This window comes from Aspergillus heteromorphus (genome assembly GCF_003184545.1).
Source record: "Aspergillus heteromorphus CBS 117.55 chromosome Unknown BO70scaffold_58, whole genome shotgun sequence".
Lineage (NCBI taxonomy): Eukaryota > Fungi > Ascomycota > Eurotiomycetes > Eurotiales > Aspergillaceae > Aspergillus > Aspergillus heteromorphus.
This window is the reverse complement of record NW_020290463.1, coordinates 88555-104684: the sequence shown is the minus strand read 5'-3', so window position 1 is coordinate 104684 and position 16130 is coordinate 88555. Positions and strand designations below refer to the sequence as shown.

Genomic DNA, 16130 nt, shown 5'->3' with positions numbered 1-16130 from the left:
TGAAAATTAATCTTAATATTTAATAATATAAAAGCTACTATAAGATAACAGCTGTAATATTAGCTAACTTTTATTTAACTTTCTTCAGTATATATAATAATATAAAATAAATAAAGAAATAAAAGAAAAAAAGAAAATAAAAAGAAACTTTTTAATTTTTTAAACTAATTAAAGAAAGCTTTACTTAATTTAATAAAAAAAATAATTATTATTATACTAAATTCTACTTATATATTTTATTTAATTTATTAATCTTTTAATAATATTTTACAAAAGAGCAGTAATTACTATAGACTTATATTCAGACTTATTTAAATTATAATACTTATAATATATATTATAATTCTTAAATTTATATCTACTCTAAGTACTATCTTATTATTTAGATTATTATATAATTTATTAAAACTTTATTTAATTATTATATTTATAATAATATAGTATATAAAATAAAATAGTAAATTATAATTAATAATAATAATTAAAACCTAAGAAGAATTATAGTAAATAAAAATTAGTTTATTATCTAATTATTTAAGCTTATTAAACTTAGTATCAGAAAGAGAAAATATTATATAAATAATAAAAAAGAAATAAAGATTATATAGACAGATAAAGAATAGATTAATAATAAAAATAAAAAATAAAAATATATATAATAAACGAACCTTTTTTAAAAATAATCTTTTTATATATTATTTTATATACTCTATATAAGGCTAGTAGCTATGTCTGATTATATTCTTAAAATTAATTATATAAATAATATAAAAAAGATTATATTTATAATTTATTAAAGAATTATTATATTTATTAAATAAAAATATTATATAAAAAGAATAAATTATAAGAAATAGACGGATCTTTTTTATATATACTATTTATTAGTTAGCTATAATATTATCTAAAGAAAGAACTAAGATATAAAATTATGATTATAAATTCTAAATAACTATTTATATAAATAAAAGTTATAGAAAAGAAGATTTATATTATAAGATTAAGACTCTGATATAAAGCTTAGCTTAAGATATTAATTAATATCTAAGATTTTATATATTATATACCAAACTAGTGCTAGCTTAAAATATATATATAAAGGAATTCTGTATAAATAAAGAAAATAGCTCTTTAGCTATTTCTTCTTATTTAGAGATATATTATAATTAGTATAATTTATCTGTCCTGTAACAATTAATATTAGACACAGATCTTAAAATTATAAAGAATAAATTAAATTAATAATATAATAACTTATTCTCTGTTTTTAAATATATTAATTATATAATATATAAATTAAAACTAGTAGATAAATAAACGATATGTAATATTATATTAATAATCTAGCTTAAATCTGTTTCTAATAATTATAATACTAATTTTTATAATTATATTTTGTATAAATTATTTCTATTTATTAATAAGTAATTTTTTAATAATACTAACTACTATAATATTAAACTTATATTAAAAAAATATATAATAAAATATAGCAGAACAAAGTAATATATTTTTAAATATTTTATTTAATAAAATAATTATAATTCTAAGAATAATTAATAGATTTCTGTCTATAATATTAATATGTCTGAGTTAATTCTTAAATATAAATAATATATTATTACTGGGCTATCTATTAATCTTAATATTAAAACTAAAAATAAAATTACTACTAAGCTATTTATTAATCTTAATATTGAAATTAAAATAGCTAATAATAAAGTTACTGTTTGAAAAATAATATAATATAATTATATCTTAATACTTTTTAATTTTATTCTTTATCTTCATTTCTTTTATTTCTTATTTCTTATCTTACTTTATCTTATTTCTTTATCTTATCTTATTTTATTTTATCTCTCTTATTTTATTCTTTGTCTTAGTTTTATTTATTTATTATATCTTATCTTACTTATTATCTTATTATCATATCTTATTTTATCTATTATCTTATTTTTTTAAAAGCTTTATTGTGATAGGATCTACTTGTCAGGGTAGAAAGCCTGTTAACTAGATAAGAAATCAACCATAAAACACTGTGTATTTGTTTGATAATAACAAAGATAGCCTATATTTATAAGATAGACTGATTCTTGAAGGATCAGTAGCTTCTTACAGAGAGATTAATATCTTATAGATACCGGAGAGATATAGAATCACTATTAATAATCTCACAACTCTTATAATTATTATAACACGTTATCCCGATGACACGACTCTTATAATTATTATAATATATCATCTCGATGATCTTTATTCCGATAGCTAATTTATTTTATTATAAATAACACTCTTCTTCGCTGGGACGAGCCACCTGGCTCAGATATTAGAAATAGTCTTATATATTCCCGATTTAAAACAGTGGGGATCCGATAGCAAAAAATAAGAAACTCGCGGGGTATATAGTATAAACAGAATTATATACTGTTTCTGTATAGCTTTATAAGTATTTAATTATATTTGCATGGGTGGATCCCCTGCGAAGAAGTATAAACAAAAGAATCTCTTATATTATATTTGTATAGGTAAATCCCCTGCAAAGAAATATAAATAAAAGAATCTTTTATATTACTTCTCTTTCTTCTTCTCTTCTACTTTGTGATCGTTGTTTCTTTAGTAATTTATAATTATTTTCTTTATATTTCTTTATTATTTTGTGTGATTTTTATTATTTCTATCTATACTGTATTGCTGTTATTCTCTTTTTTGTCGGATATTAATCTTATTCTTGATTACTTTATGATAATAAAAAAAACAGCGTGTTTTAAGCAGAATATTTCTATCAAAGCCCGCTATAACTTCTGCATGCACTGTCTGAGATATATAAATAATAACTTTAATTCTAAGAAGAATGCTCTGTATAATATTAATTATTTATTAAATATAAAGATATCTGTTCTATATTGTTTCTATTTTGCGGGAAAGAAGACTTGTGATCTTATAAGTTTTATATACTTTATATTATATATATATAATTTACTAATATCTCTCGAGCCTGCAACTAATCTACTAGAAAATACTTATAATCTTATAAAGATTATCAAATAAGCTACTCTGATTCTGAAGAAAGAATATTAAAACAGTAATATTAAACAGACTATTTGCGAAGAGATTTATATTCTTATAAAAATATTTGACAGTATAAAGAATATCTATACTTATAAATTCTTATTAAAGAGTATTAAGACCGCCAAGCGTGTAAGTTCTTATTATAATTAAGAGATAAGATCTTTGTGATCCTATTATTAATATTCTATTAGAAGTTTATTATCAAGTATATTAAGTTTATTAAAATCTATTATACTCTTTTAGCGCAGTCGATTTCTTATTCTAATCTTCGCGCCTCGCTGGAGAATTATTATATCTATAAGATAGAAACACTGTTATATTTACTGCCCGATAATTTAAGATATATAAGCTGGATTTCTGCTCTGCGAAACTTTCTTGATTTAGTAAGAGCTATAGTATATATTTAATACCCAGATATTAATAATAATAAATCAACTTCGAATAATAAAAATAGTATTATTAGATTAATTATAAATCTCTATATTCTTCTTCTGAAGTCTACTTTCTCTGTAAATATTTCTAAGTTATAATAAGAGAATCTGATTATTATTATTATTTATCTTATAAATAAATAATAAATATAACTAAATATATTTAAGTATTTCCTGCTGTCTTATAGCAGAATGATTTTGTATTTATTAATATATTTAATCCGCGATAATATAGTTAATAAGAAATATCAAGAGATTGATATTTCTGTAGTTTATCTCTTAAGAATATAAAGTAATTTACTAGTAATTATCTTCTGTCTTCTTAATATATAATATTTCTTATAATATTTTCAATATTACTTTATAGCTTCGGATATATTCTCTATATTTTTATTAAAAATTTATTGATTATACTCGCTCGGCTATTCTTTTTACTTGATTAGATAGTAATCCTGATTATTATAATATTAATAGTCTTTGACTTCTTTAACTTTCTATTTATTTTTATTATCTAGCTCAGATATCAAGAGTAATTTTTTATAATCTCTTTCAGTGTTCCACAGTTTCAACAAGAAGATATAAAATATATTATAAATTTATTTATATTTCTTAGATAAATATAATCAATACACCTGAGATTTAATATATTTAAGAATTTAAAAGAGTTTTATAAACTTCAGAGCCAGCTTTCTCAATTCTTTGAGTTATAAGTTCTGAGTTAATAGCTTAACTAGATCTCTTTCTTTAAAATAGAATAGCTTTCTGTGCTTATTATAGTATTTCTTTTATTTTTCTATAGTTATTTGCTATATCTTTTGTAGCTATTCTCTTATTTCTCTAAGTTTCTTAATTCTATTCTATATTGCTGGGACTTCTCGCTGCTGAGAATTAGTCTTAATTCTGATATAAAAATCTGGTGAAAAACTATAAAAAATATTATAAAATAATTAGTCTGTAATTATATTATCTATATTATTACAGGCGAATTAAGTACTTGAAAGAATTAATAATCAGTTAGTATTATACTGACTGGAGTAGTATCAAAGATAGTATTCAAGTATTTGATTTATCTGTTCTATTTAATTATTAATTTAAGAGTAAAACACAGTTAAAAGCTTCAAGATTATATAACTATTATAAACTAAATTTAATTAGAATTTACTAATAAAAATTAATTCTTAATTAGATATAATTCTATTTGGGGATCCGAAGATTAATTTAATCTATTTATAAAATAGTTTAACAAGATCTGGAGCAGTTATTATAAACAAAATAGCAAAGAAAAGATAATATTTTAAAAATTAATTAATAATAACTAGAATAGCATCAACAGTCTTTTTATATTAAATAATAAAAGGCAGCCCTGTAATAAAATTTATTGCTAATTTAGTAAAGAAATATAATAAAATTAATAATAATTCAAGATTATTATATAATTAATACTTTGAAGCAGTGGTTTCTTAATATATTAAATAAGTTTGGATATATTTAACTATATTATACTATAATTTATTTCAGTAAAACTTTCTGCGTAGTAATACTTCTGTTCGGGTCTTTCCAAAGTATCCCGCTAATAAATTATTATAATATAGCTTAATAAGTGTCTGATATAGTATCTCAGAAGAGAGGATATAATATTAATCTTTAAAATAAATATAATCAGTTATTTTAATAATCTAATACTTTTAATCCAATTACTTTTGTTGAACAGTAGTTTTTCATCATTATATCTTTAGATTATTATTCTACAAACACAAAATCATCTCTTAAAATTTGGAATTATATATATCCAAGTACAAAACTTCCGCGGCACACACTCGTGACGCTGTAGATTAAGAAATAAATCTCTCTTAAGATAAATTCTTTCAAGCAGCCTAGTCAGCTATCTCTATACCGGCTCGACTATTAAGATTCTTTAAGCTTAATATAATACAGATATCAAACCCAGAGTAATCCTGTGTATCTTAAGATTTAAACTAAGTTTTTTCTTTAATAAGATTTCTTATTATCAGAAACAATACGCCTATAAATCATACTTAAATTAAAATCAATAATTCTTCTTGAGAAGCAGATTTTACTTAAGATTCAGAAAATATTCTGAAGAGTTTATCTGCTGGATTTAATTTCTCTATTCTATATTTAATAATAAAATTATAGAGAATTAGACTTATAAGTCATCAAGCTTGCCTTTTATTAACCCGGGTTTAATATATAAAAGATTGCAAGTTCAAATAATCTGATAGAATCTTAATTATTTAGAAAGCACCTTCTAAATATTATCGCTATTATTTAAAAGAGTAAATAATAGTAAATAGCTCTTGATCTAAAGTATTATAATTTAGCTCGGCATCGGAGAACTTACAGAATCAGAATACAATTAAATAAAATATATTCTTAATATCAGATTAAGATAGAATATCACTTATCTCTTCTTTTAATATATCAGTTTCTAAACAGCGGGGTTTTATAGAATCAAAATATATTAATAAAGATACTTATTAAAAAACAATAATAAGACAGCGGAAAGCAGTCTATTTAATTAAGATTAGATAAATCTTTCCTGGCTTCCGCCTATTAATTATTTTATAAAATAAAAAAATAAGAGGCAAGACAATATAAGAATAATCTTAAATAAATTATTAATAAAAGTTGCAGAATCCAAGAAAAATCTAAATATTATAATAACTTTCAGAAATTAGTTATAAAATAATATTATTTATCTGTCGAAAATTTATAAATACTCTGTCAGAGTCGATAATATACCCCAGAAATTTAACTTAGAATTAATAAAATAAATATTTTAATAATTTTATATAGAGCTGAGCTTCTCGAAGCCTCTTTAAAACTTAATAAATATACTTTATATAAGATTTCTTATCTAATAAAAAGATAAGAATATCATTCAGATACACTATATAAAAATTATCGAGAAGTTTTTAAAGCACAGTATACATATAATTTTGGAAAGTTGCTGAAGTATTAGTCAATCTAAATAGTATAATTATATATTCAAAGTAATTATATCAGATACAAAACACTGTCTTCTATTTATTATCTTTCTTAATACAGATTTAATAGTACGTATTCTTGATATTAATCTTTAAAAAGTAGATACTTCCCGAAACCCTGTTAAGAATCTCCGAAATAAGAGATAAGAAATAATAATTCTTAATAAAAATCTTATTAAGATTCCTATAGTCTATACAAAGATATAAACTATTATCTTTCTTAGATATAAAAAAAATAAAGACTCCAGCAGGGCTCTTTAAAAATCAAATTTAGTCTAGTTTCAGATTCTCTTTAATATATTCTTATAGAATCTTAAGTTCAGCTTCGAATAAGAAATATATTAGACTATAAGAAAGTATTTTATTAAATTTAATATTAATAGTATAATCCGCAGGGCCATAAGAAGATAGTTATTAAAAGAAATCTATAAAAAATATATCTTAAAACTGCTTAAGTTCAACAGAAATTATCTCAAGATTTAATAATAAATCACAAGATTCTTTTTCTGATAGTCAGATATCTTCAGAAAGCTTAATAATAATATATACTCTTACTAAGTTTCAAGTTACTTTAATAAATTAAGTAACAGAAAGCAGTAAAATAGATAGTATATTAAATTATTACTGACGGTTTTATACTGATAAAATAATATATAAATTATAAAATATAATTATTAAAAATAGTACAGAACTGTCTTTCAGTCAGAGATCTTAGTTAATTTTTATATAATACTATTCAAAAATACAGATATCTTTTTATAAATTAATAGTAATAATAAAGACTTTCTATATATTATAGATAGAAGTAATAATTTAATTAATAGCTTTAATCTTTGATACAGTAACCGGGATATATTGAAGATTATAGACTTTAATAAACTAATAACTAATAATATCTACTTCGACGCAGCTATCCAGATCCGCAAAGATTTCAAGACTATTTTGAATATAGATAAAAATATAAAAACAATATATAGTCTCTACTATAAATAAAGAAGTTAAAATTATAAGATCTATTCTAACTTCTCTACTTTTCTCTCTAAATTTAATAAGAATTAATAGATTCTAGCAGATTGAATTCTTTTGTCTTTGGTAAGATATTAGTTTATAAGATATTAGATACTTTTATATATAAAGTATTATAATTAATTATTATTCTTTCTAATAAGATTTTTTCTGCGATTCGGGACATCTTCCTTAATAATTTTATTAATAATTTCTTAAAAGCGCTTGCGTGGCTTATAATCACTGAATTAGTTATTATTTTATTTATATTTTTCTCTATTTTCCCACAGTTTATAATAGTAAATAGTAATAGCTATTATTTTATCCCGCTTCTCTAATAAATAAGAAATATACTCTTGAATATAATAATTTAAATCTAATAATAGCTTAGTAAAATAAAATAAAACTCTTTTCTTTTCTGCTTGACAAGGAAAGTATTACTTCAAGATATTAAGATAAGTATAGAACTCTCGCAGATTCTGGCTATATTATTAATAAGCCTGTTTAAGTTAAGTTATAATATCTAATTAAAAAGTAGTAGTATTTTAAATCAGTATAAGAATTCAATCTTTAAATCAAGACTATAATTTCTTAAGAAATTGTCTCTCTTCCGGATTTTTATTATTCACAAAACAGTATTATCTCTGCCTATATACTGGATCTATATAGTTAATAATAGTAAGAATCTTATATTTCTCTGATAAATATTTCTTAAATATATCTCTGAATATATATTTTAAATTAATAATTTATTTTTAATATTTTTAGAGATTAAAGTTCAGGACAAAGTAAGAAATATCTTTAAACTTAATCTCTCTCTTATTTTTTTCTAATTCAGAAGAGAATTAATAGTATCTTAAAAAGATTTTACTTAGGGAGTTATTTCTTTAAAGATAAGCTATTCTTCGCTGTAAGTTGATAGCTTGTTTTAATTAATAAATATAATCTTTTAGCTGTTGAATCTCTTTAATAGTAGAAACAATATTCGGCAAGAATTCTAGATTAATTTAATTACTGAGTGCTTCTATTTCTTCACTATCTTTAATAAGTAGCATCTTTCTTAGATAATCAAAAAGAGAAGAATCAGAATATAATAAAATCTACTTGTTAGAATAAAAAGCCTGTCAACTAGATAAGAAATTAATTATAAAATACTGTGTATTTGTTTAATAATAACAAAAATAGCCTATATTCACAAGATAGACTGATTCTTAAAGAATCAGTAGCTTCTTACAGAGAGATTAATATTTTATAAATACCGAAGAGATATAAAATCACTATTAATAATCTCACAACTCTCACAATCACTATAACACATCATCCCGATAACACGACTCTCACAACCACTATAATATATCATCCTGATGATCTTTATCCCGATAGCTGGTTTATTCTATCACATTTATATCTTATTTAAAAGCTCTATAACTAAAATTCTAATATAATATTATTTTTAAATATTTTTAATAATAATTATAAATAAGGAGTTATAAATATCTGACTTCTGATTAAAGATATTATTATTATTATTCCTAATTTTTTTAATATTCTTAAATATAACTTTTCTTTTCAAAGAATCTATAAAAATTAAATACCACTGCGGCGGCATCAACCGGCAGAATGCCAGTATCAACACCCGCTGTAACGAAACAACCCACAGCTACACGGAAGTGCCATCACGTGATATATTCCTGGACAAGAGCAATGAGATCAGCCCAATACAAACTAAAAACATATACAGTTTATTTGGCCATCAAACTTACTACAGAGTGGTGAAGACAGATGACTCCTATTCTCAACACCTGTGATATCAACGGGACGCACATTTGTAGCAGCGGTCCAAAGGAAAGACAATCAACAGAATGGACAATACAATTCCAGTATCGCGCGGGAATGTCAACCCAGTTGTGTTTTTCGACATAGCATTAGGAGGTACGTCTAGCAAAATCTGGAATATTTTCAACTAGAGGTGAACTGTGAGCACTATTCACATCGAGTGGCATTATCAACGAGCAAGGTTCTATTTAGGATGCTTTCAGATGAAGAAAGTGCAATGTTATCAGGATTTAGATGTTGAGATATTAGCTGAACTGGTTATTTCTATATCAGGCGAGCCTCTTGGGCGTATTAAAATGGAGCTCTTTGCCAATACTACGCCTCGAACAGCAGAAAACTTCCGCCAATTCTGCACAGGGGAAAGTAGAAATGCTCAAGGACGGCCACAAGGCTACAAAAACAGCAAGTTCCATAGAGTGGTAGGGGCTTTTTTTTTTACTTGTTGGGTTGTGTATCTGAAAATACTAATTCTTATCATTGCATTGAAAGATTAAAGATTTCATGATACAGGGTGGTGATTTTGTCAATGGTGATGGTACAGGCTCGTGTACCATCTATGGTACGTCGCGATTTGCAGACGAGAATTTCACTCTAAACCATGATAATCCCGGTCTGTTGAGCATGGCAGTAAGTCAAATTCTTCGATAGTGCCTCCCGAGTGTTCTATTTATGACGAAATCATCCAGAACGCTGGTCCAAACACAAATGGTAGCCAATTCTTCATTACAACAACGCCAACCCCGTTTCTAAACGGGAAGCATGTGGTTTTTGGCCAAGTAGTACAGGGCATGGACATCGTGAAGATGATTGAGAATACTCGAACAACTAGGGATAAGCCCAACCAAGACGTCGTGATTATACAATGTGGGGAAATGTGATAAGAATGAATTTGTCATGAAAAATTGAGAATTATCTCCACTCCCCCAAAACAATTCAGAAAGGGGAAATAACCAATGAATCGATCAGTCGAAAAGCAAGATGTGTTTTTAGTGGTATTTAGATCATGTGACGTAGGAGTAGTGTTGCCCAACCAGGAAATAAAACTAAGGGAGCCCCCCCCAAGACACCAGCAGTCTATAGCTTAAACCTAGCTAGGTATTCGGATGCCAGGATGATGGCTTCGTCCACTTTCTCGGGGTTTACACCGTTGCCGACAGAAGTAGAGCCTTTACCTCCGGCCTTTCCGCCGACAGCACTGGAGACTATGGCAGCCCATTCGCTAGCCGATGCACCTTGTTCGCTTGGAGACTACGAGAAAAAAAGAAATTAATGTCATGATGACAAAAGGATTCGGAAACAGGTGGACTCACATTTGCGACATAACAGCCATGGGCAACACGACCCTGCTCGGGACTTGCGGCCAAAACGTATACGGATTTGTCCGGCAACTTTGACTTGACGTAATTGAGGGATTCACTGATGGCCTTTGAATTCGCAGAAATTGGGAGTTTAGCAACGAGCCAGGGTCTATCTTGATCCTCTGACTCTTGGAAGTAGTTAATTATAGTCTCGAGGGCAACCTTCGACTCAAGCTTTTGCTGCGCCTTCTGCCCGTCAATAACCTCCTTATTGATACGGGCGAAGCGTTCGCGGAAGTTCGACTTCTGAACCGCGGAGATCGAAAGCTGGTTGAGTTCAACTTGAATCTGCTTTGCTTCCTTCTCTTTTTCCAGTCCTAAAGGCAATGCTTCTAGACGATTTAGCCGTTTCTCAAACTCTCCTGCTAGACGTTGCACTCCATGGGCATCTTCTCCAGTGACAGCAATGATTCTGCGAATTCCCTTTGCAATGCCACTCTCTTCCAGTATGACGAGATCCTTAATATCTCCAGTTTTCTGGACGTGAGTGCCACCACAGAACTCAATGCTGACCTCTTTCCAGCGAGGGTCTTTCACATTTCCCAATATTTCGCTGAGCTCCACACCAACAGAGACGACACGCACTGGGTCAGGGTAGGTCTCCCCAAAAACAGCCCGGACTCCGGAGATTTCTCGAGCAGTGGTAAGAGGAATCTCCTCGGAGTACACAGCGCAGTTCTGTCGAATGTACTCTGTCGATATTTCCTCAATGCGGGCCAAATCACCATCTGAGATAGCAGATTTGTGAGAGAAATCGAATCGAAGTTTTTCAGCCGCGACGAGAGAGCCCTTCTGTTCCACCCCTTCTCCGAGGACTGACTTGAGCGCGAAATTTAGAATGTGGGTTCCTGTGTGGTTATTCCTAATCGGCCACCGCCGAAGCTCATCGTATTCGCAGATGACAGTGTCACCAACTGCCAAAGATCCGTACTTCATAAACCCGGTGTGTAGGACATAACCAGCATAAAGCTGAACATTGTCAACCTCGAGCTCTGCTAGTCCATCAATGACAATTCTGCCGGTGTCATTCTCCTGCCCACCCTGTTCGGCGTAGAAGTTTGTTCGGTCGAGTATAATTCCTAGTTGCTCGCCTTCAGGAACCTCGTTTGTGGACGAAAAGAATGCTTTGCCCTTGTATATGGCCTTGACCTGTGCATTAATATTGCCCTTTCCGAACTTGGCAGTATCATCAGTCTTGAGAACATCAGCCATGGCTTCTAACCTCCCCAGGTCATGAACATCCAGCTTGACTGTCTCCGCAGCAGACTTTTTTTGACCCTTGCTTGCTTCCTTGGCCCGTAAACGCGCCTCCTCAAACTCGCGGTCATCAATACGAAGTTCGCGTTCCTCTGCCATGATGCGTGTGAGGTCGACAGGGAAACCAAAAGTGTCATACAGTCTCCAAACGTCGGCACCATGGAGTTTATCATCTCCCTTTGTCTTCGCCTGCTGAGCATAGTGTTCGAACTGCCTCTCACCGCGATCCAATGTCTTCGAAAATGACATTTCTTCCTCGTCAAGAATTTCCATCACATCGAGCTGCTTTTTTCTCAACTCCGGAAACATATCGCCAAGTTGATCAACAACCGTGGGGACTATCTTCGAGAAGAAGTTGCCAATCTCAACCTGGAAGTACTTTCTGGCATAACGAGCACCCCTACGCAGAACACGACGAACAACATAACCACGCCCGTCGTTATTGGGCACAGCACCGTCCGAAATAGCAAACATTAGTGTCCGAACATGGTCCGCAATGACACGATAAGCAGTGTCAATGCCATCAGCGTCCTCAATACCAAAACATCCACGGTATTCCCTAGCTCCTGTCACATTTTGGATAGTCCGGAATATCGGTGTGAAGACATCGGTGTCGTAATTTGACGACTTGTCCTGCAAGATTGAAACCAACCTTTCAAATCCCATTCCAGTATCAACGTGCTTGTTAGGCAAAGGCCGCAAAGACCGATCAGCCTCACGATTGTATTGAATAAAGACGTTGTTCCAAATTTCTAGAACGTTGGGGTCATCTTGGTTGACTAAATAGGCCGCGTTACGGCCACCAAGCCTGTCATAATGGACTTCACTGCAAGGACCACATGGTCCTTGGTCACCCATCTCCCAGAAATTGTCTTTCATGTTTCCGGGGAGAATGTGGTCTTCCGGGACGCCTACAGCCTTCCAAAGCTCCTTTGCCTCGTAATCAGGCTCAAGGCCACCATCTTTGTTCCCTTCGAAATAGGTGACATAAAGACGTTGTGGATCTAGGCCGTAGACTTTGGTCAACAATTCCCAGGAATAACGAATAGCATCGTCTTTGAAATAATCTCCGAAACTCCAATTACCAAGCATCTCAAAGAAGGTCTGTGACAAAGCATGGCGATTAGCATTACATTATAGAAAAAAAAAACCAAGCAGATCGACTCACATGATGGTAACTGTCTTTTCCCACGTCATCGAGGTCCTGGGTCCATCAGCGTATTTCATCTAGTATTGACTTACTTCCCCATTATTCCTTTCTCAGGGGAAATGGAGAAAGCACTCACATTGTGTTTGCCACCTGCACGAATGCACTGTAAGCTATGTTAGCGAAATGTAAGCCAAGAAGTGATCATATTGTAACCTTTTGGGAGTTCACTGCACTCTTCAAATTTGCAAAATCGGAATTAGGATCCACGGTGCCCAAAAAAATTGACTTGAACTGATTCATTCCAGCATTGGTAAAGAGCAATGTTGGGTCAGAGTGAGGCACAACGGGCGATGAGGCAACTATAGATTGAATCATGAATCAGCTTTGGACTTGAAAAACCGCCCTGTTAGAGATCTGCGAACCAAAAGTGTGGCCATTTTGCTTGAAATATTGAAGAAATGTTTCTCGAACTTGTTTGGAATTCCAATCCATTTTGTGCTGGTTCTCTGAAGCCATATTGAATGGTCTTGTGAGGGTTCTTGTTCGCGAGATACTTGAAAGTGGGGAAGTTTGAAGGTGGTAGAATGTTCTGGGGTTTGACCTAAGATGTGGTAATAGATGAGTCAAAGCCAGTTCCCCATCCTTAAAGAACCTATGAATATTCATCAAGCAACCTGCCTAACATATCCAAATCTATATAATACCCCTGGCTGTGCACGGATTAGGGGCGGTAATAAGTTCTAATAAATAAGTTGATAAACAGGCATTTCTTACTTGTTGGCTAAGCACTTGTGTGACTCATGGCGCAACACACTTGTTTGGAAGTCAATCGCGGGAAAAAGCGCCCCGCAGAGAACGAGCCCGAAGGGGACCAACCTTTGGCTAAAAGATTTGGACAGTTGCACATCAGTATGTGGTTATGAACTATCTGTTGTCCTTTTCTTTCCTGCTATATTCTGTGGGTATTTCAGGATCTAATAGTATTTATCCTAGATTCTATAACATCCAGCAACATGCTTAGTAATCATGATAGCCTTCCTGCATCTGAGATGATGTTGTTGGATGATACAAAGCACACAGTTTATATACATGATCTGGCTAAGGAGTTGGCCAATTCTGAGCCAACAGACTATTCCGTTGAAATCCTACCAGGAATTATGGATGACATTGTAACAATTCCGCAACTTTTGGTGACAAGGCCTGAGCCTCAGTGCAAAGATCTTGTCCTTTACACAGAACCTTCATCATTGTTGGTTCCAAGGGTGGAGGGGGGTATGCAGAAAGCTGTAATGGCTACGAGGGAGTATGATGGGGAATCTCAATATACACGCTGTAGCTCGCTTCAAAGCAGGCACAGCTATCCAGCTGTAATTGGGGACAAGGACACCAGTGATATGATTCAGGGCTTGAATAATGGTGGTGGTGACGTGATGGAAGTTGATGTCAATTGCTAAGTTATGAAACAAATACTTCCACTGTCTTCGTCTAACTTTCATCCTTTATTGTTCAATATGGTATTGTCAGGGATATTCAGCAAGCCAATCCATCCACATATCTTTACTTATGTTTTCTGCTATGTAGTTCGATGTTGAAGTGGGGATTCCTAGGTATAGTGTTATTGGGGCTTCCCACATGAAGCCCTGTATATGTGAAACTCTGCCTGGGGTATTATATCATTGCTTCTATAATATCAATAAGTTATATAATTTATAATAATAAGTGTATATTATAATACAGGAATCTCTGTATAATAGAATTTTAATAATTTTATTGTTAATCTATAATATTTTAATCTTAGTTTAAGCTAGTTTTCTAATACTTAATATTAGCTTTTTAGAAAAAAAGCTTGTAATTAAATATTCTATTGTTGATACAACAATGCATGATTTACTTGCTTTGATAGGATTTCTTGATAAAGATGGACTTGATTGATTAGACTACAAAGTATCAAGCAGAAAGCAGGCTAACTGTAAGGACAGTAATCCTTATAATACTCGCGAGAGATATAATTATTTTCTGTTAATTATCTGATCACTGATAGTAAATATAATTTATAAATGTTAGGGGAATAATTAAATTAAACTAATCCAATGATTAACTGTTGATACAGAAGAAATTAATAAAAAAGAAAAAAAGAAAAAATAATAATAATATTTAAATTATATTTTTTTCTCTTTTCTTATATAGCACTATCTCTTATTTTATTTAATTATTTATTTAATTATAGTATACTGAATAGAATATTTATATAGATATTATTAAGTCTTTAAAATTTAAAGAATTTATATAAGAATTCTATAATAGTATTTTTCTTTTTATTATATATATATTTATCTTATTTATAAATAGCTTTAAGATTTCTGATTTATATATTATTTTTATTATATAAAATCTTTTTTTTATATAAATAATAATTCTTTAATTTTTTTATTATCTTTGAATATAGTTCTATAAATAATCTAATATTTTTATATTATTTTTATTTTTATTTTTTTATATATTAATATAACTTCTTTCTGATTTTTATAATTATAATTAAAAAATTAAAGTTTAAAAATATTTTGTTTATATTTTTTATATATTTTTTATATAATTTTACTAAATCTGTCTAGACTAGTTTATATATTAATAAATTTATTATATTTATCTGCAAGTTTTTATAATAAATAAGCAAGTATATAATTATATATTTTATAATTTAAAAAAATAAAATCTCTGTTAATTATATTATATTAATTTATAAAAAAAATTTAAAAGTTTTTTTATATAAATTTAGTATTTATATTAGCTCGCTGTCTATTATATAAATAAATATTTATTTTTAAATCTTATATAAATATTATTAATATATATTAAAAATCTTTTTTTATTAACTAAGAATTATATATTTTTTATATATTAATATTATTCTTATTACTTTCTGTGGCTTGCTGTAATTTATCTTATATATTAATAATATCTGTTCTGTTTTCTTTGAAGATATTTAATTATTTAAATACTAAAATAAATACTATAA

At 28.9% G+C, this 16130-nt stretch overlaps 3 protein-coding genes across 3 annotated transcripts; 2 read left to right on the top strand and 1 right to left on the bottom strand.

The window, feature by feature from the left end:
- The first annotated feature begins 9193 nt into the window (after positions 1-9193).
- cyp3 (putative peptidyl-prolyl cis-trans isomerase) lies at positions 9194-10352 on the top strand. Its single transcript, XM_025544469.1, has 3 exons — positions 9194-9768; positions 9839-9976; positions 10036-10352. Exons 1-3 carry the CDS (start codon positions 9553-9555, stop codon positions 10225-10227), a joined length of 546 nt encoding a protein of 181 aa, XP_025394326.1. The 5' UTR covers positions 9194-9552; the 3' UTR covers positions 10228-10352.
- Positions 10043-13439, bottom strand: BO70DRAFT_366943 (alanine--tRNA ligase). The gene is made up of 5 exons (XM_025544468.1): positions 13328-13439; positions 13251-13277; positions 13133-13168; positions 10660-13068; positions 10043-10597 (listed from the first exon to the last, which is right to left on the bottom strand). The coding sequence occupies exons 1-5, from the start codon at positions 13412-13414 to the stop codon at positions 10424-10426; spliced, it is 2733 nt and encodes a 910-aa protein (XP_025394325.1). The 5' UTR covers positions 13415-13439; the 3' UTR covers positions 10043-10423.
- A 444-nt stretch (positions 13440-13883) lies between these two features.
- On the top strand, positions 13884-14674 carry BO70DRAFT_366942 (uncharacterized protein). The gene is made up of 2 exons (XM_025544467.1): positions 13884-14023; positions 14108-14674. Exons 1-2 carry the CDS (start codon positions 13915-13917, stop codon positions 14566-14568), a joined length of 570 nt encoding a protein of 189 aa, XP_025394324.1. The 5' UTR covers positions 13884-13914; the 3' UTR covers positions 14569-14674.
- Positions 14675-16130: the final 1456 nt, after the last annotated feature.